At 58.7% G+C, this 21,965-nt stretch overlaps 3 protein-coding genes across 7 annotated transcripts; 1 reads left to right on the forward strand and 2 right to left on the reverse strand.

Annotated features, from left to right (window-relative positions):
- The first annotated feature begins 235 nt into the window (after positions 1-235).
- On the forward strand, positions 236-9,590 carry LOXL1 (lysyl oxidase like 1). 4 transcript variants are annotated; one of them, XM_046899159.1, is made up of 8 exons: positions 236-1,433; positions 4,551-4,583; positions 7,132-7,240; positions 7,787-7,924; positions 8,252-8,408; positions 8,495-8,590; positions 8,691-8,806; positions 9,085-9,590. In XM_046899159.1, the coding sequence occupies exons 1-8, from the start codon at positions 428-430 to the stop codon at positions 9,089-9,091; spliced, it is 1,662 nt and encodes a 553-aa protein (XP_046755115.1). In that variant the 5' UTR covers positions 236-427; the 3' UTR covers positions 9,092-9,590. The 4 variants fall into 4 exon arrangements, with proteins under 4 accessions (XP_046755115.1, XP_424060.7, XP_046755116.1 ...); XM_046899160.1 differs by lacking the exon at positions 236-1,433 and adding an exon at positions 1,610-4,437; XM_424060.8 differs by lacking the exon at positions 4,551-4,583.
- A 701-nt stretch (positions 9,591-10,291) lies between these two features.
- Positions 10,292-14,944, reverse strand: MUC1 (mucin 1, cell surface associated). The gene is made up of 13 exons (XM_015279046.4): positions 14,914-14,944; positions 13,146-14,673; positions 12,981-13,039; positions 12,743-12,891; positions 12,411-12,502; positions 12,212-12,270; positions 11,969-12,105; positions 11,769-11,893; positions 11,533-11,591; positions 11,193-11,347; positions 11,010-11,116; positions 10,740-10,862; positions 10,292-10,507 (listed from the first exon to the last, which is right to left on the reverse strand). Exons 2-13 carry the CDS (start codon positions 14,658-14,660, stop codon positions 10,457-10,459), a joined length of 2,631 nt encoding a protein of 876 aa, XP_015134532.3. The 5' UTR covers positions 14,661-14,673; positions 14,914-14,944; the 3' UTR covers positions 10,292-10,456.
- Positions 14,945-15,153: 209 nt separating this feature from the next.
- Positions 15,154-21,349, reverse strand: C15orf39 (chromosome 15 open reading frame 39). Of its 2 annotated transcripts, none has more exons than XM_004943666.5 (5): positions 21,242-21,349; positions 20,472-20,516; positions 16,893-19,506; positions 15,944-15,971; positions 15,154-15,731 (listed from the first exon to the last, which is right to left on the reverse strand). In XM_004943666.5, exons 3-4 carry the CDS (start codon positions 19,459-19,461, stop codon positions 15,946-15,948), a joined length of 2,595 nt encoding a protein of 864 aa, XP_004943723.2. In that variant the 5' UTR covers positions 19,462-19,506; positions 20,472-20,516; positions 21,242-21,349; the 3' UTR covers positions 15,154-15,731; positions 15,944-15,945. The 2 variants fall into 2 exon arrangements, with proteins under 2 accessions (XP_004943723.2, XP_046755049.1); XM_046899093.1 differs by having other exon boundaries at positions 15,944-16,057.
- Between the last annotated feature and the right edge of the window lie 616 nt (positions 21,350-21,965).

Raw genomic sequence — 21,965 nt, forward strand, 5'->3', positions numbered from 1 at the left:
GGGGGGGGGAGGGGGGGATAGCTGGGAGGTGGGACAGTTGCGGGGGTATTTGGGAGGAGGAATTTGGGAAGGGAGACTTTGGGGGGGGCGGGGGGGGGGGGGAAGAGGAATGGGGGGAGGGCTGCCGGGGGAGGTCCCGAGGCGCGGGGAGGTGTCGGGGCGGGATCTGGGATAGGGACACTCGGACCCCCCCCGCCCCGATCCGTCCTCCCGCTGCCTGCGGGGCGGGGGCGGAGGAGGCGCTTAGGGCCCGGCGTCGCCCCCCACATCCCGCCGCCGCGCCGAGCCGAGCCGAGCCGAGCCTGAGCCGAACCGAGCGGCGCCGAGCCGAGCCGAGCCGTGCCGAGCGGCGCCGAGCCCAGCCGAACCGCGCCGGGGATGGGCAGAGGCGGCGGGCCGGGGGCCGGGGGCCGCTAGCGGGGCGGCGATGGGGCTCCGCGGGGCTTGGGGGCTATGGGCGGCGCTGAGCTGCGCCGTGTGCCTGCTGGCGGCCGGGCAGGAGGCGGCGGGCGGCGGCGGGGAGCCGTGGCGGCAGCTGATCCAGTGGGAGAACAACGGGCGGGTGTACAGCCTGCTCAACAGCGGCGCCGAGTACGTGCCGCCGGGCCCCGAGCGGCCGGGGGGAGCCCGCCTGGTGCTGGGCCGGGGCGGGGTGCGGCGGCAAGCGGCCCCGGTCCGCAGCGCCTCGGAGACGGTGCGCGGCCACACGCGGCACCCGTTCGGCTTCGGGCAGGTGCCGGACAACTGGCGGGACGGGCCGCTGGGTGACGGCGGCGGGGCCGGGGCGGCGCAGCGGGCGAGGGCGGCGGGGCGGCCGCGGCAGCCGTCGTCCTCCTCGGCGGCCTCGGCGGCGGCCTCGTCCTTCGCCTACGCGGCCGCGGGGCACGCCGCCTACCCGCAGCCGCCCTTCGAGCAGCACGAGGCGGCCCCGCGGGCTTACGACGAAGCCTACACGTACTACCGCGGCGGCGGCGGCGGCGGCGGCGGGGTGGCGGTGGCGGCGGCGGGGGCCGGAGCGCTGTACCCCTTCCAGCCCCGCGGCCGCTACGAGGACTACGGGGAGGAGCAGAGCCCGTACAGAGCGCAGGGCTTCTACCCCGAGCGGCCCTACGCCGCCCCGCAGGACGGCCTGGACCGCCGCTACTCGCACAGCCTGTACCACGACGCCGGGGCGGTCCCGGAGCACGGCGCGGTCATCAGCAACGATAACCTCCAGCCTCCCGTCGGGTCCCAGCCGGCGAGCGGGACGGCCTACGGGAACCAATACCAACCCTACGAGGCTCAGCCGCCGTTCCGGGCGTTGGAACCCTACGGGGCGGTGCGCCCCGACGTCTTCGTGCCCGCCAGGAGCCCCGAGGTGCCGCAGGCCGTCCCTGACGGTCAGGCGCGGCTCAGCGTGGGCAGCGTCTACAGACCCAGCCACGGAGGACGGGGTGAGTTGTGGGGCTGTGGGGGGCTCCGTGGGGCTCAGGGCGCTCCTGGCGCTTGGAATAGCAGCTCCGGGGTCTTCGCACCGAAGGCTGGCGGTGGTGATGTCGTGGCGCGGTGGGTGAGGGCTGTTGGAGAGCCTGCGTGGTATGGGAAGGATGCGTTGGGTGGGGAAGGGTGGAGAGGTGCGTATCCCGGTGTGGCCGGGCGTAGAGTAGGTCTGTGCCTTGTCCCAGGTCCTGCTGCGTCCGTGGGGTTGGCCTGTGCCATGATCCAGGGCTTGCTGTGTCCATGGAGTGGGTTGGTGCCATGTCCCAGTTCCTACTGTGTCCATGGAGTGGATTGATTCTGTGTCGCACGTCCTGCTGTGTCCATGGGGTTGGTCTGTGCCATGTTCCAGTTCCTGCTGTGTCCATGGACTGGGTTGATGCCATGTCCCAGATCCTACTTCGTCTATGGAGTGGGTTGATGCCGTGTCCCAGGTCCTGCTGTGTCCATGGGGTTGGTCTGTGCCATGTTCTGTGTCCTTATGTGTTCATGGGGTTGGTCTGTGCCATGTCCCAGTTTCTACTGTGTCCATGGAGTGGGTCAGTGCGATATCCCAGGTCCTCCTGAGTCCATGGGGTTGGTCTGTGCCATGTTCCAGTTCCTTCTGTGTCCATGGACTGGGTTGATGCCATGTCCCAGATCCTACTTTGTCTATGGAGTGGGTTGATGCCATGTCTCAGTTCCTACTGTGTCCATGAAGTGGGTCAGTGCAATGTCCCAGGTCCTTCTGCATCCATGGGGTTGGTCTGTGCCATGTTCCAGTTCCTACTGTGTCCATGGGGTTGGTCTTTGACATGACCCAGCTCTTGCTTCATCCGTGGAGTGGGTTGATGCCATGTCCCAGATCCTATTGCATCTATGAAGTGGTTCTTTTCCTTGTCCCAGGTCCATGGGGTTGGTCTGTGCCATGACCCAGGTCTTACTGTGTCCATGGAGTAGGTTGATGCCATGTTCCATGTCCTACAGTGTCCATGGGGTTGGTCTGTGCCATGTTCCATGTCCTACAGTGTCCATGGGGTTGGTCTGTGCCATGTTCCATGTCCTACAGTGTCCATGGGGTTGGTCTGTGCCATGTTCCATGTCCTACAGTGTCCATGGGGTTGGTCTGTGCCATGTTCCATGTCCTACAGTGTCCATGGGGTTGGTCTGTGCCATGTTCCATGTCCTACTGTGTCCGTGGGGTTGGTCTGTGCCATGTTCCATGTCCTACTGTGTCCATGGGGTTGGTCTGTGCCATGACCCAGTTCCTACTGTGTCCATGGAGTGGGTCGATGCTATGTCTCAGTTCCTGCTGTGTCCATGGGGTTGATCTGTGCCATGGCCAGATCCTGCTGCGTCCATGGAGGGGATCTGTGCTGTGTCCCAGGTCCTCCTGCACCCATGGGTGGGTTTATGCTGCATCCCAGGTCCTCCTGTGACCATGGAGTGGGTCCGTGCAGTGTTTCGTTTCCTCCTGCAGTTGTGGCTTAGATGTGTACCGAGGGATGGGGACACGCTGTGCTTGTGGGGTGGCTCTGTGCCATGTCCCAGGTCCTCCTGTGTTTGTGGGGTGGTTTTGTGCCTTGCCCCGAGTCCTCCTGTGGCTGTAGTGTAGATGTGCGCTATGGGACGGGGACACGCTGTGCTCACGGGGCGGCTGCGTGCCGTGTCCCTGCTCACCCTACACCCGTGGGGTGGACGTGTGCTGCATCAGCCCCAGCCCTCGAGGGAGACGTGCAGCAAAAGTCCCAGCAGAGACACCGCAGCTACGCGCCCTACTGACCCCAATACTGATGAAATCCTGTGGCTTTTGGCTGAGCCGTGCCGAGAGCGTTCTGCTCTGTGCTGAAACGTGAGGAGCGGCAGCCTGGGGGATCTGCTTCTTGCCTGTCCCATGGGAAACCCTCCTCAGCTGGAGCCTCTGACTCAGCTGACCCCATAACATCCAGCCCGGCCCTGGTTTCTGGGAAAAGCCAATCTCAGAGGGATCCTCCTTGGAGAAGCCGTGCTTCGTCCCAGCCCCATTGCGTGCAAACAAGTAAACACGGTGTGAGTGGCCAGCCTGGGTCAGTGAGAGGTCTGTGCAGCCCCGCAGGAGATGTGTGGGAAAGGGTTTGGGGTGGCAACGTTCAGGTCGTAAATAGAAAGAAGCAATTGGGATCAGCGGAGCCTCCAGGCAGGAAGCCAGGACCTGACGCAGGGACTGTCACACGTCCCCAAGGCTCAGGGTCACCCATCACCTGTGGAGCCACCCTCCCTTAATTGCTCCCAACTTTTGGGAGCGGAACCAAGAGTTAATTATGCTCCTAATCTGCTCAAACACCCCTAATCCTGCCTGGCTCCGTGAGGAATGCTCGGCATTTGCTGCTGGCTGGGCCACCTGGGGGCGAGCGGGGCGATCCCATGGCCCTGCCTTTATCCAGGTGGATCCGTGGGGCTGAGGGCGGCCTCACCCCATCCCAACCAGCGTCCTGGATGGACGCAGCAGGAAGCTCACATCCCTCCGAGCCGGCACGTTGGGTCCGTTATCCCGACCCCATACCTGGAGCCGCTTCCTCCGGCGCTGGGAAGAGCGAGGCTGTGCCAGGAGGCTGTGGAAAATTCCACCCTGCGAGGGCACGCGAGGCTCCACGGTCCCTCCGGGACCACGTTTGGTTGGAGCAGTGCTGAACAAAGGGCTGATTTTATGGGTTTGACCTCATCTCCTTCTGGCCCCGCTCTGAGGGCGAAGGCGAGCGGTGTCTGCCTGTATTCTTGTCCGCTTGCAATGCTGAGCACGTGAACTTCCTACACTAAAACCAACCCTGCCCTCCTCCTCCTTTCTTCCTCCCAGTTCTCTCCTCTGCATACGTAGGCAGATGTCTGTGCGTGCTTGCTGTTTGCCCTTTCCTTCAGGCTGTGGCTTTGCTACCTGCGAGATGCGTTCGGGATCGCGAGCGCAGAGCGGGCGTCTCTTTGGGCGAAGCTGGATGCTGCAGAGCAGTGAGTCAGCTCCTATGAAGCCGAAGTTGGCCAAGACGTCTGGCCGTCTTCGCAGACAGAAAAGAGGGAAAAATCCCACTTTCGGATGATTTTTCTTTCCCTTTCTTTGGCAGCGCCTCTTTGCTTTCTGCCCTTGAGGTCCGCAGGTTGGTTTTTGGCTTGGATGGGAGCTCCCAGCTGAGGATGCTCAGGTTGGGATGCGTGGGGTGGGGGTGCCGGGCTCCTCCTGCCTCCACATGGCTCCCATTAGCTTTATTTTCCCTGGATCGCTGTGTTTATACGTGGGTCACTTAGCAACTGCTGGGCCCGGCACGTTCCTCCCCACTTCCTATTGCTTACAATGAAACCTGTGGCCCCAAACCCTTTGCCTGGTGATGCTCCACGGAGCTGCTCCCGTTCTGCAGATGGACAAACCGAGGTGGGAACGGTTGGGATGGATATGGGATTCCTGCGTCTTTTACCAGGTTGGGTCCTGCTTTCTCCAAGTGGTGGAGGTGCCCCATCCCTGGAGGTGCCCAAGGCTGTGCATGGGGCCATGGGCAGCCCCAGCTGGTGGGACCCCCAGCCCACGGCAGGGGTTGGAGCCGTGGGGGCTTGAAGGTCTCTTCCAACCCAACCGTCCCACGATTCTCCCTTGCAGGGGGTGCTGGGGGAAGGAGCCAGCCCCGCTCCCTACATTCGGGCTCATAAAAGTGGGTTTTCTCAGCTAAGCCCCGCACACCTGCACAAACAGCACGGCGGGGAGCAGGCCTGGCTTGGTATTATTCTAATTTTCACGGTGCATGAGAAGGAAATCTTCTCTGGCAGCTCCCTGGGCAGGCGGAGAGGCAAAGGGGAGGAGAGGAAAAACAAACATTTTCTTGCTGTGGTTGTCCCTTTTTGGAGGCAGGAGCTGGGGGCTGCCAGGTCCGGGCTCGCAGGAGGTGGAAAAGAGCATAGTCAGCACAAAGGAAGATCTGGCTGGGCTGCTCGGGGTGTTCGGTGCCCGCAAACGGTCTGGGATGGTGACCCTACAATAACAGCGGGGCCGGCATGGCTTCTGGGGGGGGAAATCCTCTCTGGGAAAGGAGTCAGGTTTCTCTGCTGAGCATCCAAGAAGTTATTATAAACAACAGCGCAGAGGAAGAGTTATGCCGTGAATCAGAACAAACGTCCCTCTCCCAGCATCTCACGATGGGGGCAGGCAGCAACCGTGGATGCTCAGTCCTGAAACGCAGCTCAGCCACCCCACAGAGTCTCATTTGGGCTCTGCTGTGCTATTACTTCGTTAAATTCTGCAAGGGTAAAGCTCCCTTCAGCCCTCCTGCCTCCCCCTCGCCCCACAGACCCCCCCTGGGCATTACATCAGCAGTGATGACCAAGCAGCAGGGCAGGAAACGAGCTCCAATCGAGTGACGTGATCCCTCGAGGGAAGCCAGGCTGGGAAACAAGAAGGCATTGTTCTTTTTGCCCATGGAGAAAAGTGGAAAATAAAGGGGGGGTGAAATGGGAGGGAAAAAATACAACGTGCTGGATGGGCTTGGTGCAAAGGGAGGAGCTGGACTGGCTTATGGGGTGGGGATGGGGACGATGAGGGTGAGAATGGGAATGGGGATGAGGATGGGGTTGAGAACAATGAGGGTGAGGAATGGAATGGAGATGGAAATGGGGATGGAGATGGGATGGGGTTTAGGAATGAGAATGATGTAGATCAGGATGGGAATGGGGATGGGGATGGGGTTGAGAACAATGAGGGTGAGGAATGGAATGGAGATGGGAATGGGGATGGAGATGGGATGGGGTTTAGGAATGAGAATGATGTAGATCAGGATGGGAATGGGGATGGGGATGGGGTTGAGAACAATGAGGGTGAGGAATGGAATGGAGATGGGAATGAGGATGGAGATGGGATGGGGTTTAGGAATGAGAATGATGTAGATCAGGATGGGAACGGGGATGGGGATGGGGATGAGGATGATGAGGATGAGAATGGGGATGAAGGTGGGAATGGGGATAGGAAGAGGATGGAGATGGAGGTGGAGGTGGGAATGAGGATAGGGACAAGAATGGTGCAGATGAGGGTGGCAGTGGGGATGAGGATGGGATTGGTGATGAGAATGATGAGGATGGGGTTGGGGATGAGAATGATGAAGATGAGAATGGGGATGGAGATAGAGACAGGAGTGGAGATGCAGATAAGGGTGGCAGTGGGGATGAGGATGGGGTTGGGGATGAGAATGATGAGGATGGGTATGGAGATGAAGATGAGAACTAGGGTGGGAATGGGGATGAGGATGGAGGTGAAGTTAAGGAAGAGGATGAGGATGAGCTAGCCAGCTCACAGAAAAGAGAGGCCGAGCACTGGATGTCAGAGCACAGCACAGGGCTTTGCTTTGCAGAGGATTACAATGAGAGAAACTGAGGCATGGAGCACCTGGAGGGTGCACCCCCACCTATCCTTGTACTGCATCCCCCTGATGGCCATATCCAAAGGAACTTTCGGGGTCAGCATGCTGGTGGTCCAGGAGGAGCTGTTGGGACCTGGAGGTGTTGAAGGGTGTTTTTGTGATGAAGGACTGGCTTGACATGATGCTCTTGCTCCTGCTTCCCTCTGTAACAGTTTTGGAAATTGAAGGCACCACCACTGCTGAATCTGTCTGTCCATCTGTCTGTCTGTCTGCTTGCAAACCACAAGGCTGTGTGTCCCTCCTGCAGGTCTCCCTGATCTGGTGCCCGACCCCAACTACGTGCAAGCATCCACCTATGTGCAGCGAGCTCACCTGTATTCACTGCGCTGCGCCGCCGAGGAGAAGTGCCTGGCCAGGTAGGGCATGGGGTGGGCATCACATGGAGCCAAATGTCTCAGGGGTGCTGGGTGTCACAGTGTCCAGGGCACAGAGGGGAGGAGGATCCTTCTCTGGTGCTCCTGCCAAGGGTAGTGATGGGAGGATGGGGGGGCTTGGCTGGAAATGTGGGGGGGTAGGGTGGAGGGTGAAGGATGAAAGCGAAGGATGAAGGATGAAGGAGAATGGAGAATGAAGGAGGAGGATGAGGGATGGAGGGCGAAGGATGAAAGAGAAAGATGGAGGATGAAAGATGAAGGGAGGGTGGAGGATGAAGGGGGAAGATGAAGGACAGAGGGATGGAGGATGAAGGAGGAGGATGGAGGATAAAGAAAGGATGAAAGAAAAGGATGAACGAACAAAGATAGAGGTGGAGAAGAATGAAAAATGGAGCATGGAGTGTACAGAACGAAGGATGAAGGCATAAAGGAGGTGAATGAAGGAAAGGGAAGGGAGGGAAAAAGGGAAGGGAGGAGAAGAGGATAGGGAAAGGAAAAGGGACCATCTCCAACTTCCACTTTCCCCAGCACCGCCTACACCCCCGAAGCCACAGACTACGACGTGCGGGTGCTGCTGCGGTTCCCGCAGCGGGTGAAGAACCAGGGCACGGCCGACTTCCTGCCCAGCCGCCCCCGGCACAGCTGGGAGTGGCACAGCTGTCACCAGTGAGTTGAGGACACCCAACGTGTCCCCACTGCCTGCCCCCTGTGCGTCTGTCTGCTGCTCCGTTCTGCATCTTCTCTGCTTCACTAACAGCATTTTCCCTCCGTTTTCTGGCTCGCTTCATTTCTGCTGCTCCAGGGTCTTTGTGGGGGTCTGCTTGCTCTGCCTCTGCTCCAGGAGCCACCAAACCTCTCTGACTAACGTCACCACTTGGTGCTGGCACAGACGTGGGGTTGTTGCAGAGCCACTCGCAGCCCCAAAACACCTATTTGTGGAGGGGACTGCATGACTGGCAGGGGCACGGTCACCCCACTCCCTCCCACCTGCAGGCACTACCACAGCATGGATGAGTTCAGCCACTACGACCTGCTGGATGCCACCACGGGAAGGAAGGTGGCCGAGGGTCACAAGGCCAGCTTCTGCCTGGAGGACACCACCTGTGATTTCGGCAACCTGAAGCGCTACGCCTGCACCTCCCACACCCAGGTGGGACGGGGACACGTGGCTGGGGATGCAGCAGGGCTTGCAGAGATGCTGAGGGCCGGGCCCCAAACCCCTTTCCCTTCCCACAGGGCTTGAGCCCCGGGTGCTACGACACCTACAACGCCGACATTGACTGCCAGTGGATTGATATCACAGATGTGCAGCCGGGGAATTACGTCCTAAAGGTGAGGGAGGGGCTTTAGTGGGTATTGACTTAGGGTCTCATTTCTGGGAGGGTCTTCTTTACCATTCGTTCATTCTTACATGGGCTTTTTCCCCATTTAGGTCCAAGTGAACCCCAAATACATCGTCTTGGAGTCAGACTTCACCAACAACGTGGTGCGGTGCAACATCCACTACACTGGCCGCTACGTCGCCACGACAAACTGCAAGATCTCCCAGTAAGGAGTTGTCTGTCTGCTGGTCTGAGTTATCCTTATGGGGGTAGAGAAGATGGGATAGAGGAGTTGATTCTTTTAATCACCGTGGGTCGGAGTTGGCCAAGGGTGGGGGCTGGTGCTGTGCTTGTATCGCTCCTGCTTGTTGTTACATGGCATTTTTTCTGTTTTCTCTTTATTTTGGAGAAAAACAAAAGTTGCAATGCAGATTTTATCAAACTAATCCCTCCAGCTTTAAGATCAGGCTTATCAGCCCCAAATTTTTCTATTGCTTCTTGCAGGTCTTGAGCTGAGCGGGGCTGCCCAGGATCCTCCAGTGCCCCACCACGAGCCCAAAACCACCTCAAAACACCACCCCTGACTGCTTCACATTATCCAGAGAGAAGCAAGAATGACTGTTTGAAATATTTTTATACTTAACTTTTCTTTAACCTGCGTTGTTTTACTGTTTTCTGATGGAAGCTGATGATAAGCTTTGGCTGGAATAATGGAAGGTTTGCTACCGCGCTGGCAGACCGCATGTTTAGCAAGAGGGAGCTTGGTAGTTTAAACCTTCCTGTATTTTGGGGGTTTCAAACAATGCCACACACCCCACACCGCCTCCCAGGGGGATGAAGACAGCAAAGTTGGAGGCGCTTCCCCAGAAACGTGGGCTCTGTGCACAGCCCTCAGGACAACAGGACGCCTAGTTTATTATTGAAATCATTATTTTCCACGAGCTGTAAAAAAATAAAAATAAAAAAACAACAAAAAAAAACCCGACAAACAACAACGAAACCCATTAAAACACGTTGTTTGGGGCTTTTTCTGTTCCATTTTACGCGGGTTCAGCACCAGGTGGCGCCGGCGGGCAGCTAGGGAGGGGCGTGGCCTGAGTGGCCACGCCCACTTAGGCCACGCCCACCGCGAACGCGCCGCCCGCCACACCTGCGCTCCAGCCCTCAGTCCTCATTCAGGTCGGGTTTGTTCCCGCGCTTAGAGCCCTACCTCCGACCCCGCACGGCTGCGCATGCGCTCTTCACCTCCCGCCCACCCCGGGGGGCGGGTCTACGTTGACAGCTCGGGAGCGAGGATTGGTCGGGCGGCGGTGCAGTGAGACGTGATTGGGCAGCGGAGAGAAGGGGGCGTGGCCAGCTCCAGGTAGGACGGGCTGTAGGGCTCCCGGGGAAGGGGATGGGAATCGGGGTGTGGGGTGAATGCCAGCACGTGGCGGGGAGAGGGGGTGTGACACCCCAGTTATCGGTGGTAAGACCAAGGCAGGAGCTGGCAGCACGAAGTACAAGCTGAATTCACAGACCCAAGATACGAAAACAGGTAGCAACTGCAAACAGAGAGCTGGTGGTGAAGCTCAGGGCAGTGGGGCAGCTCGCAGCTGCCCAGCAGAGCTGTGGGAGCCAAAGGAGGGGTGATACTACAACAACAGGAGCCCAGCACAGGGCAGAAGGCTCAACACCCCCCCCCCCCCACAGCAAGATCAGACCTCGCTGCGATAGCTTATAAACAGTTTATTAAAGTTTAACATACAAATTAGTCATTCCTTACACTATTCTCAGAGAACATCTGGCATCCGAAGCCAGAGGCTGAGACAGCTTCTCAGCATCTCTCCCCCAGCAGACTCTGGTTCTGCCTCAGCCCCAGCAGCTGCACGTCCTCTCAACAGGCCACAGATTCCCTTTGCCAGCACTCGTGAGTCTCCTCAGTGACCTGAAGGCACAAAGGGGAGAAGCAGCTGTGAGTTCCAGGACTCTCAGCAGGATCCCCATCCTCTTCCAGCAGCCACAGAGGGGGCTCAGGAAGCCCAAACCCCCACCAGACCCTGGGATCATGCAGGATCTGCCTGTGCCACTGAGACCCAATGAAGTGACCTACAGAGCTCCCAGGCCGCAGTTCTAAGAAACCAACCCATGGACCATTCATCCCCATGAAAGCCACTTACTTCGTCAGAGGCTGCCCAGAACCCCTGGTTCTCCATTTCAAGGGTCTGTGTCCCTGCTTCAGGGTCTCTCCTGTCCCACAGGACGGCCACATCACTCCAGCCAAACCTCTTGGTCCTCAGGCACTGGGGGGGAAGAAGAGGACTGCAGTGTTACCTCCAGAAATCCCTCAAGTCCCTCTTTTATCCAAGCTCAGCACCACAGCCCTTGCAGCCACCACCTCTGAGCCCAGCAGGACCTCATCCCACACAGAAGACAGGCATCACCCTTACCACCAGCAGGATGATGGGAATGGTGATGATGATGAGGCCACACACAACTACGATGGCCACGCCATACTCAGGAAAGCCGGGGGCAGGAGGGGGCTCCAGGGTGTCCTCTGGGGGTGGAACAGAGCTGTTAGCACTCTTGATTTGGGTCTGCTGTTCCCACACCCCCAAAGGAAGCTCACTCACCTCCTACGGAAATGGAGTATGGATCCACCTGGAAGTCTGAGTCAGCCAAAGCCCTGTCTGGCCCAACTGTGAGAACAAGAGCCTCCAGGACCTCCAGGCTGCTGGGAGCAGGGGGCTGGAACACCACATCTCCATGGCACAGCAGGGAGCCAGGCCTGTGGAGAAGGTTGGGGTGAGCTCCAGCACGGGCTGGTCCTAATGAGTCCCCACAGCTCCCAACTCAGTGAGGGCGGTAAGTTTGCATCTGCTGCTTGGGATGCAAAGGGCATCCCAGGGTTTGGAAAGGATGCCTACAAGACCTCCCCAGGCTTGTAGCCTTTTCACCAGCCCTTTCACTCACAGGAATCCCCTTATCACCACTTGCAGGAAGCTCTCGTTGTCCCTCAGGGCTTTTGCCACCTAGGAGAAAGGTTTTGCTCAGCACCCCATCACTCTCCAGCCCCAAAACAGGAAGAAGACGTCCCACCTGTACAACCCCAGTCAAGGAGGCGATAACCTCCTTGGGGTTTGTGGGGACAAACCAAAGCAGAGCCCTTCTTCCAGCACTGAGGAGGACCCCACTGCTTCCCCACCTACCACATCTCTGAGAGCCCTCCTGAGCTCCTGGTGCTCAGCAGTGAGTGGATTCAGCAGCTCCTTGCTGAAACGCCGGTTGGTGACCAGGAAGGAGAGTGGGTAAACCTGCAGCTGCAGCCTGGTCCCTGGGGAGGCAGGAGGGAAGCTGGGTGAGCAGGAACAGCCACCAGCACTGACAGCCATGGGAACAGCATCCTCACCCTGCACCGAGAGCGAGCTCAGGTCCACAGAGCATGTGGCAAGAGCAGTCAGCGCCTGCAGGACTGCAGTGATGTTGGCGTGGGTGGTGGTGTCCAGGTAGACGTCCCCAGCCATCTCCAGGTCCCCATTGACTTTTCTGTGAGGAGAAAAGCTCTAAGCAAGGCCTATCCTCTGTCCTGCTGAGCTGATCGTGGCCGTAATGGTCACAGAGGAAGACAGATTTGGGCAGCTGTCTTGCATACCTGAGCTGGCCAACAGTGATGTTCCTCACAGGGTAGAGGGCACTGAGAGACCGCATCACCTGCAGGAGGAGATGAGCTCACCCTCAGCCTCAGCGTAGAGCTATGGAGATGCATTCACCTTTTGACAGGCTCCAGGTGAGAAGCCATCACTCTGCTCCCAACCCATTTGGCATGGGGGAACCACCCAGGCCCACCGTACCTCACCAACCAGCCTCTCTGCAGGCTCCATCCCACCCAGCACCATGAAGGAGATGGACAGCTTCTCAGGGTCCAGGCTCTCCAAGTTGAAGCCTAGAAGAGTTGAGAAGGCCATTCACACCCATGTCTTCCTTGGGAGATGCATCAAGCCCTGATCTCATACCAAAACCAGTACCAGAGTGGTGGGAAGGCTCAAGCTGTGCAGCCTCCCATGGGCAGGTCAAGGATAGGGTCAGATGGGGAGGTTAGGGGGAAGCCTGGGACCCCTACCACGGGGGTTTGGGGTTCTGTCAATACACAGGGAAGACACTGAGTGACAGCTGCTCTGCTTACCATTGGAACTGATGGAATGGGGCTCCAGCCACCAGCTGAAGGCATCATGCCCCCAGCTCGCCCCTGCCACCAGCGTGCGGATGATGTGGGAGCTGCTGGGAGCCTCCCCCTGGAACACAGCCTGTGCTTGCACCAGCACTGAGCCATTCCTGAGGGTGAAAAGAAAGGTCCCCAGGTTTGGGTCTGCACAGCCAATCCATAGGCTCCCATCCCATCAACCCTAATCAACCCTACTCACATAAACCCAAGGATATTTGCTTGGAGGAAGGTATCATAGGTAGACAGCATCTGGTGCAGCTGGAATAGAGAAGCAGCTGGTGGTGAGAGGCTCCTGTATCATGCTTTGCCCATCACCCCTCAGCAAGCCCAGAAGCCAGCTTCAGAGGGCTCAGCCCACACTCACCATCATCCTCACTTCTTTCTCCAGCTCCTTGTAGCTCCTTGAAGACTTTTTGCTCAGATCTTCAGTGAAGGCAATACCCAAGAGCCTGAAGCTCAAGGGCAGGGTGTGCACAGGGCTCTTTGTCCCCATGGATCCAGCATTGCCCACAGTTGTCACAAGTTGTTCTGGAGTGAAGGCTTCTCCAGCTGCCACCCAGCTGGTGGCTGTGGAGACATCATCTCTGTCTGCAGAGGGGTGCTGGGAGGTGGCAGGAGAAGGGCTGGACTTGAGATGAGCAGCAGATGTGAGCAGTGATGTAATTAGGGTCCGAGAGCTTGGGGCATGAGCAGTGGCAATGGTATCTGGCAGGTAGGTTGGGGATGGAGAACTGGTATAAAGCCCTGCAGCAGGAGGCTTGGAGCTGGGAGGATGCACAGAGCCCAGAGTATGCTCTGGAGTTGCTGCTGGAGAAGGCATCTGTGTGGTCAACCCCACTGAGGAGCCCTGGGTCACATCTGCTGCTTCTGGACACCAGGAAGCCCCCACAGCTGCTCCATGCTGGCACAGGGCTTCAGTGGCTGCAGGCTCTGGGGTGGTAGCAGCGGACGTCAAGCTCTCCCCAGCCTCAGTAGGACCCGTGATGCTGGGGAACCACATCCAAATGGGGACAGGAGGGGCTTCGGTGAGTGATGGGCCAGCCTGGTGTGCAGGGGATGGATCAGTAGATTCCTCCAAGGCAACAGCAGAGCCCCCGAGCTCCTCTGTAGGAAGAGATGGAGCCAGCACATGTAGGTGGCTGACACCATGAGATACAGCACTAGGAGGTGACGATGAGATGATGGCTGTGAGCCCAGATCCATTTCCCAGATCCTCAGCCCCGACAGTGCCGACCACCAGAGCAGATTCTGCTCCTCCAGGTGTGACAGCAGGCATCCACACAGTGCCAGGATGGGTTGCATCCCAGCTGGATGTCTCTGCTGATGGCAGTATGGGGGATGACTCTGAGAGGGACTCCAGTTGGGAAGTTTGCTCCAGTCCTTGGCTCCTTGTTGGGGCTGCAACATCAAGAGCTTCACTCTGGACGTGGGAGAAGCTGCTGGGTGTGGGTGAGTTGGATGCAGTCACACCATTGGCACCCAGCTCTGGTTTCATGGCTTCAGTTGGAGTTGCCAGGCTCTCAGCATCTGTCCTATTGTACAAATCCTCTTCACCACGGAAGCACCCCATGGTGCCCTCAGCACCCATCTGGGCCCTCCTAGATTGGCCAAGCAGGCCCCCATGTAGTGCCACCAGGCTGCCCCTCTTGTATGAGGCACCAGGGGACAAGGCCACCAATGAGCCCAGGATGTGGGGCAGAGCGGTAACAGACAGACAAACAGCCAGCACCAGGACAGCCCTACACCTCAGCCCACCAGAAGCAGGGCACAGAGCTGGCAGTGCATCCCCATAGCCACAAAACATCCTTCTGCACCACCAGGATGGGGCACCTGCAGGGCCTGGTGGTACCACCCTGCAGCTCGGCTCTGGAGAGCCCATAGAGACAGCACAGCTGCAAAGAGGAGCAAGAAGAACCTTAGTGAGATCCTACCAGCTTCCCATATAAACCCCAACCCCAACCCCAACCCCAACCCCAACCCCAACCCCAACCCCAACCCCAACCCCAACCCCAACCCCAACCCCAACCCCAACCCCAACCCCAACCCCAACCCCAACCCCAACCCCAACCCCAACCCCAACCCCAACCCCAACCCCAACCCCAACCCCAACCCCAACCCCAACCCCAACCCACCTGATGAGGCAAGAAGAGAAAGCACCACACCACCTACCCAAGCCCTCTGCTTTTATCCCATTTCAGTTGCCCTTGGCTCCAGCTGGCCCCCATTAGCCCATCAACACCTCCCCAGGTGAGCAACGTATTAAAGCCTTTGGATCCAGTCCCTATCAAATCAAGGCCATTCTGAGGGCTGCTGAAGTGGTTCCGTTCCTAAGGAGGGTCTGTTGTAGTCAATGAGCTGAGACTGAAGCACGGTGTTGGAAAATGAGCCCTTTAATGAGGTGAGGTGCTTCTGGAGACTCACAGTCTTACAAAACATTAAATAAGGCAACATAACTTCTTTCCCTGGGACTTTATGCATAGGTCTACTGGTATACAAAACCACGTTACAGGCTTATCAACAAACACTGCTTTCCAAACTCCTTTACAGCAGCAGCCTCCCTGTGCTGGGAGAGGCCCTATTTGGCTAAGAAAAATCATGGGTATGGGGTTTTTTGTTTTGTTTTTCCTTTTACTCCATATTCTTAGCTTAAAATAAATACTCCTGTAGTGAAAAAATAACAACAACATAACCCTCATCTGAGCTTGTTCCTCGTCTGCTCGCAGCACCTGAGCACGGAGCTGTAAGGTTCTACACCGTGAGGTGGGGGAAAGGCAGTCTGTCTGTCCTGGGCACGTTCCATGGGTGCCCGCAGCATTTGGGGGTGTTTTTGCTATCAACTGTCCTTCAGATCTTCTTTGCAGCCCCTTCCCAGCTGGGGCTGAAGCTCTCGCCCCGACGCCATCGCTCCCTGTGTTGTGGTTCAGCGCAGTCAATGGACGAGGTCATATTCCTGAATAAAAAAGGAAAGTATAAATTAGCACTGAAGAGAGAAAATGAAACTGAAGGACAACGAACCCACAATGGGGAAGGCAGCAGGTTGCATAGGACTGGGGTCGTTCGTGTTGTCCTGCCATGCACAAATCCCCACCCCAGGCCACGCTGAGCATAATATGGGTATAAATACGTAAAAGTGTCCAATAAATGCACAAAGAAAGAACTCACCTCTACTGGCCAACCTCCGACCCGGACCCTGTAAGACACAAAGTTGTCGGTGATGCCTCCGGTTGCAGCAATAGGGACACGAGGGTAGGGTGGGACTGTCCCATTCCTGAGAGCCTGCCCGGAGGAAGGAGCTGGGTTTTCTTGGGAGAAGCTTTGGGGTTTCTCAGGAGAGGTTTTGGGGCTGTATTTTGTAGGGTCTGTGCCACGTGGAGGCCAGCCTGGGGAAATGTGGTGGTCAAGCACTTGGAAAGTTAACGGGGAGCAATGGGGAAGGGGACTTTGTCACAACCGAGTCCCCATGCAGGATGCTTTTGGTGGGGCATCCTTGGGTTTAGTAGGGGCATCCTTGGGATTTTGGTGTGGAATCCTTGAGGTTTTGTTGGGGACATCCTTGGTTTTTGGTGGTGGATTGCTTGGGTTTCAGTAGGGGCATCTTTGGGGTTTTAGTAAGGAATCCTTGAGGTTTTGAGTGGAGGCGTCCCTTGGCTTTTGCTGGGGGCATCCTTGGGTTTTAGTGAGGCATCTTTAGGTCTTAGTGACAGTATTTGTGGTTTTAATGGGGAATCCTTGGGTTTTAATAGGGAAATCTTGGGTTTTAGTCGGGAACCCTTGGGTTTTAATAGGGAAATGTTGGGTTTTAGTGGGGAACCCTTGAGTTTTAACGAGAAATACCTGGGTTTTGCTGGGGAAACCTTGGGTTTTATTGGGGAACCCTTGAGTTTTAACGAGAAATACCTGGGTTTTGCTGGGGAAACCTTGGGTTTTAATGGGAAATCCTTGGGTTTTAGTAGGGAAACGTTGGGTTTTAATGGGGAATCCTTGGGTTTAAAGGGAAATTCTTGGGTTGTAGTAGGGCATCCTTGGGTTTTAGTAGGGAACCCTTGGGTTTTAGCGGGATGTCCTTCTCCAAGCCGCATGGGGGAGGGATGGGGATCACGCTGCTACCTACCGAGCTGCTGCTGGATGGAGTGGTGCCACAGGAGGTTCAGCAGGTCTGGGTAGATCTCGGGGAGCTGTTTGAGAGCCAGGAGCTTCAGCATGCGCGAGGTGCAGCCCTTGAGCTCCAGCTCCCTCAGAAGCTTCTCTTCGGAGAGCGTGGTGGGCCGCAGCTCCACCTTGTGCTTCTGCAGCACCTGGTCCACAGAGGCCCCGGGGAGCTCGGGGAAGAGTTTCTCCTTCACCACGTGGATGGGGATGAAGATGGCACCCGCCCGCAGCACGGACGGAAAGGGGCACTTGCGGGTGAAGGTGAAAGCCTCCAGCTGAGCCAGAAGCTTGCTGAGGAGCGCGGCTGCGTTCCGGAACGCCAGCCAGATCTCCTTGCCTTTCAGGGGCTTCTTAGGCTCAGGGAGTTTGGAGCCGTTTTTGGTTTTAGGAGGGGATGTGGGTGTCTCTGCCAGCGCTTCTCCCGGCTCTGTCCTCCTCAGCCAGTCCCGCAGCAGCTCCGGGGAGGACGCGGACACCGAGCATGAGATGATGCGGCACAGGGATGTGTGCAAGGCAGAGAAACCCTGGTTGGCTACGCATGGCTGGGCAGGGATGTGGCAGGGGGTGGGCACTGGGGCTTGGGGCAGCACTGGTGCCATGTCCACAGGCTTCGGGTTGTGGCAAGGCTCCTGTGGGACGGAGGTGCTGGGGGACCGCTGCCACGCGTGCGGCAGGGAGCTGGGCTGGGGGGCGCAGGGGGATCCCCAGGACTTCAGGATCTTGTATTTCTTGAACATGAAGGCAGCTGAGCTCTGGAAGTGGCTCCTGTCCTTGGAGCTGACCTCCACCAGCTGCGCTGGCACCTGGGCTTTGGTGTCCTCACCCACCTCAACTCGGTTGGGTGGCACCTGGGGTTTGGTGTCCCCACCCGCCTCCACCAGCTGTGGTGGCACGTTGGTGTCCTCACCCACCTCCACCCGGCCCAGTGGCCCCTCTTTCTCCCCTGAGTCCAACATCCCCTCCGTTTGGGTGCTCCCCGTTGTCACCAGGCTCTTCTTCAAGCTCAAGTCCAGTGCCACGTCACCAGGGGTTGGTTCCCCACCGCTGTCCTGAAGCCCTGGGTGACATCCTGCTGGTGGCTTTGGGGACACGGGCTTTGCCTTGGGACCCTCGGGGATCTTTTGGTGACAGCTTTCCCCTTCACCACGCAGCGAGCTGGAGGTCACCTTGATGCCAGCAGGCTCCTGACCACTGCTTGCAGTTTGGGGTGGTGTGTCCCCCCGTGGGTGCTCCTTGGGGACATCAGTGGAGCCTTCGGTCCCCTCCAGGTACTCCCGGTAAGGGGCCAGGCTGAAGACCTTGTTGATCACTGGCATCGGTGGGGAAGGGGGGGACACATCACCGCTCCATCGGTCCCTCAGCCTCTCCTGGGGACAGATGGCCCCACGAGGGGTGAAATGCTCCTTGGTGGCATCCCCAACCCCACCTTTGGCCACCTGCTGCTGGCAGGGGACAGGGTTGGCCGTCATAGCCTTATCCAGACTGTAGCCAGCTTCTCCCTTGGGAAACGGCCCCAGCAGCCCATCAGGTGTCTTCTGTGGGGCGTGGATGGGGTGGAAGGCGCTGCCGTGCCTCGTCACCACCCTCCCTCCGTGGGCTTCCAGCGGTGCCATTCGCCCATCGCTGTGATGCTCCGCGAATAACGCAGCATCCATGGGGCTGAAGGCGAATCCGGGATTTGGATGCAGGTACCTGGCTGGAGGCAGAGGTGGAGGCTCAGGATCCCTCGGTGGCCCCATTGCTTTCAGCGAGGGCAACGTGCCCGGTGCATCCAGCCTGGACACGAAGCCATCTGAGGGGCTGGGATAGTGGCTCCGGGGGGCTGAGGGCTTAAGGTAAGTGCTGGGAAAAGGGGGAGATTTCCCATTCACCATGAAGCCGAAAGCTTTGTAGGAGAAGGAGCCCGGGGGCTGCGGGTAGGGGGGCTGTGGGTAGGAAGCAGAGGGATGCTCCCGGTGCGCCTTCATCCAGGGGTCTGGGATGCAGGTGGGGATTTCGGGTGCCTTCCCCTGGTCATGCACAGCAGGGGGGCCACGGTATTTCTCAAAGGCAGTGTAATAATGGGAGAGGGTGACAGGGGAGGGTGGGGGCACAGCAGAGACAGCCCCCGGCCCCCTCTGCAGGGTATCACCTCCCTGGGAGCTCAGCGGTGAGAAGCAAAGCGGGGCTGCGTACACGGGCTTGGGGACGGCTGGTGGCTTCTTCAGTGGAAAGGGGTGGCCCTGGTGGCTGGGCCACTTGTCCTGTGCCACCAGGGGGTCCCACATGGGGTGATTTTTGCCCTGCTCAGCACCCGGCCTGCCCGTGGGGCTGTGGGGCTGACGGAGCAGGCAGTGCAGGAGCTGTCCCTCCACCTGTGGGCAGGAGAAGTAGGAGCCCTTGTAGCCGAGGTGGGTTTCGGGGCCGGCTGTGGGTGCGGGGTTGGGTTTGCAGAGCATGGAGGGGATGCCCGGGTCAGGCTCGGCCTCCAGCCGAGGTAGCTTGTGGAAAAGGACGGCATTCAGAGGCTCTGAGTGACGTTTTGAGGCCATCTATACTCCAGCCAGGTGTGCAGTGGGAGAGGTCAGCTGGCCTTCCTGCGTGGGGAAAAGGGAGAAAACGGGTCAGACGCAGCAGGGTGCACCCACCTCCCTCTTTCCTGAAGTTATTTCGACCCTTTTGGCGTCTTGTGGTTCGGGGTGGGACCCGCAGCACCAGGCGCTGCGTGCCAGCAGGTGGAGCTGGCAGATCACTGCATCGCTGCCCGGCCTTCCTCATCATCACCCCGGCACCTCCAGCACCTCCCGGGCATCCCACCGACACGCTTTGAGCATCCCTCCATGCGTCCCTCCACGCGTCCCTCCACGCACCCAGGACGATCAGCAGACATCCCCCGGGACCTCCTGGGCATCCCAGCGGGACGCCTCGAGCATCCCTCCACGCACCCAAGAGCACCACCCAAACACCATCCCTGCCATCCCCCATGCATGGGCCAGCTCCACTTGGACCCCCCCCCCCCCCCCCCGGCAACCTCCAGGCCCACGGATGGGCTCAGAGTGGTGGGATCTCACCTCTCCTCCACCCTCTCTTATTACTTTTTTTTTTCTTTTTGTGGCAAGAATCAGCAGAGAAACAGAGAAGGAAATGGAGGAAGAGAGCGTGGAGATAAGATAAAAGCCCTGTCCGCAGAAGGGGAAATGGCTCCGATAGCAGGCAGGCTTGCTGGGCTAGATAAGGGGACCCAAGCTCGGTGGCTTTGCTGTGCAAGGGGCTTGGACCTATGGATGGGGTTGGGGAGGGAAGGTGTTTCCCCCCTCACGTCCCTTAGCGCTGCTGCAGGTCCCTCCGTGGGGACATTCGGGTCGAGAAGCTTTGGGGAGGAGGAGAAACGCAGCAAGGCAACGGGAGCCCTGCAGAGCAGGAGGCTGCATGCCGAGGCACGGCCAGCAGAAGACAGAGGCGAAGGTGCCACCTCCACGTGCAGCAAAGGGACGGGGCTTCCCCCTTTTCCCCGCAGCGCCGGTGTTTGGGATGGACGCTGCACTCAAATATTGTGACTCACCCAATTTCTGCGCTTCCTTTTCCCCTTTCCCTGAAATGCACTCATCTACGGAAAGAAAAAAACAACAAACCCATTGTGCAACCATTCCACGTAGGGCACTCGCGTCCCCCCCCCCCAGCCCCAAATCCAGCCCTAAATCCCAGCATCGGGCAAACATCATACAGCTGTGAAGGTTGGAAAAGGCCGCTAAGATCATCCAACCCAACCCCACCACAGCCCTCAGTGCCGCATCTCCACGGCTCCGAACCCCTCCAGGGACGGTGACCCCACCGCCACCTCGGTTTCACCCTACAGCGAAGGGGACGTGGGAGCCCTCCGGCTCCGCTGCGGCCACGTGTCCCGCCCCGCTGTCCCCACGGGTGGCGACGGTGACACGGCGCGGGGCGCTCGGGTGCTGCCGAGGAGGTCACCTCCGCGATATCCCCGCCGGGTGCGGGCACGGCCGTCGGCTCTGGGTCTTAAGCGGAGCCCGTCTGCCGGTGGAACCCACCGGGAGTTTCACTTCGCCGCTCTTTAAGACCTCGCTCCCGACGGCGTTGCGCACGGATGGCAAAAGGCTGCACCTGGGGTCACCGAAGCAGCGTTTTACAGAGGCAAGAGATGAAACGCAAGCCTACCAGCCCCGTGCAGCAACCGCATGCTCTACACCGGCCATAAATGGGTAAAAGCCTGCAACCCGAGCCCGGATCTCATAACCAAGAGCTGCCCCGCAGCAACCGAGGGGGAGAAGGGGTTCGGAGCCGAAGTGCCGAGCGCTGTCCCGCACTCACCTGGCGGAGCCGCCTCCCCCGGAGCATCTTACGGGGCCGCGCCGGGGAGGGGGCGGCCGGGGGGGCTCGGCACTGTGCTGCTGCCCCGCTCTGCTGCTCGCATTGTGCGGAGGAAGTGGGAGGAGGAGGAGGAGGAGGAGGAGGAGGAGGTGGCAGTGGGGCGGCCGGAGGAGGGGGGAGGAGGGGACGGTCCCGCCACACGTGCGCTGAGCGCGTCGGGGCTCTGCCAGCCCCGCTGCCTGAGCCCTGTCGGGGATGCCGGCGGCCGAAGGCTCACGGCCGGGTGTTGGGCTCTGAGCTCCGGGCCGTACTTTCATTCATAGGAGCTGCGATGGAACTCGGCCAGCTTTCGGGAAACGGGAGAGCAGAGCTCATCGTTTCGGTCGTACAAAAAAAAAAAAGCCATCGGTGGTGGGTTTTGGCACTCTGGGCAGAAGGGAGGTCGACTGTTGGCGGCACAGATAATCCCCATCGGCTGAGCGTTGTGCCCTTCCTCGCCCCGATTCTCCTTTTGGCTCCCAGTTCAATGGGGAAAGTTTTAAGGAAGGGAGAGAACTCCACTCGGGAGCAGCTCATTGCAAGGGGTGGGCACCCTCTGCCTGCTGAGTCACAGAACATGGGATCAGGAAGGTCGGAAAACACCTTTAAGAGCACCTATGCGACTAAATCTTACCCAAACCTTTCATTATTAGCCCCAGATCTCTTAGCAGCTCTCGTTCTGCTA

This window comes from Gallus gallus, chromosome 10 (genome assembly GCF_016699485.2).
Source record: "Gallus gallus isolate bGalGal1 chromosome 10, bGalGal1.mat.broiler.GRCg7b, whole genome shotgun sequence".
NCBI classification, from domain to species: domain Eukaryota; kingdom Metazoa; phylum Chordata; class Aves; order Galliformes; family Phasianidae; genus Gallus; species Gallus gallus.

Excerpts from the sequence above, each read along its gene's own strand:
- MUC1 (XM_015279046.4), bottom strand. The coding sequence starts at position 14,660 with ATGGGCTCTCCAGAGCCGAGCTGCAGGGTGGTACCACCAGGCCCTGCA. Across the intron at positions 12,271-12,410 it reads CAGAGAGGCTGGTTGGTGAG|GTGATGCGGTCTCTCAGTGC; the intron begins GTACGGTGGGCC and ends CTCCTCCTGCAG. Across the intron at positions 11,894-11,968 it reads GAGCTCGCTCTCGGTGCAGG|GGACCAGGCTGCAGCTGCAG; the intron begins GTGAGGATGCTG and ends CTGCCTCCCCAG.
- C15orf39 (XM_046899093.1), bottom strand. The coding sequence starts at position 19,461 with ATGGCCTCAAAACGTCACTCAGAGCCTCTGAATGCCGTCCTTTTCCAC. Across the intron at positions 16,058-16,892 it reads CTCCATCCAGCAGCAGCTCG|GCTCTCAGGAATGGGACAGT; the intron begins GTAGGTAGCAGC and ends TCCTCCGGGCAG.
- LOXL1 (XM_046899159.1), top strand. The coding sequence starts at position 428 with ATGGGGCTCCGCGGGGCTTGGGGGCTATGGGCGGCGCTGAGCTGCGCC. Across the intron at positions 7,241-7,786 it reads GAGGAGAAGTGCCTGGCCAG|CACCGCCTACACCCCCGAAG; the intron begins GTAGGGCATGGG and ends CACTTTCCCCAG. Across the intron at positions 7,925-8,251 it reads GAGTGGCACAGCTGTCACCA|GCACTACCACAGCATGGATG; the intron begins GTGAGTTGAGGA and ends TCCCACCTGCAG.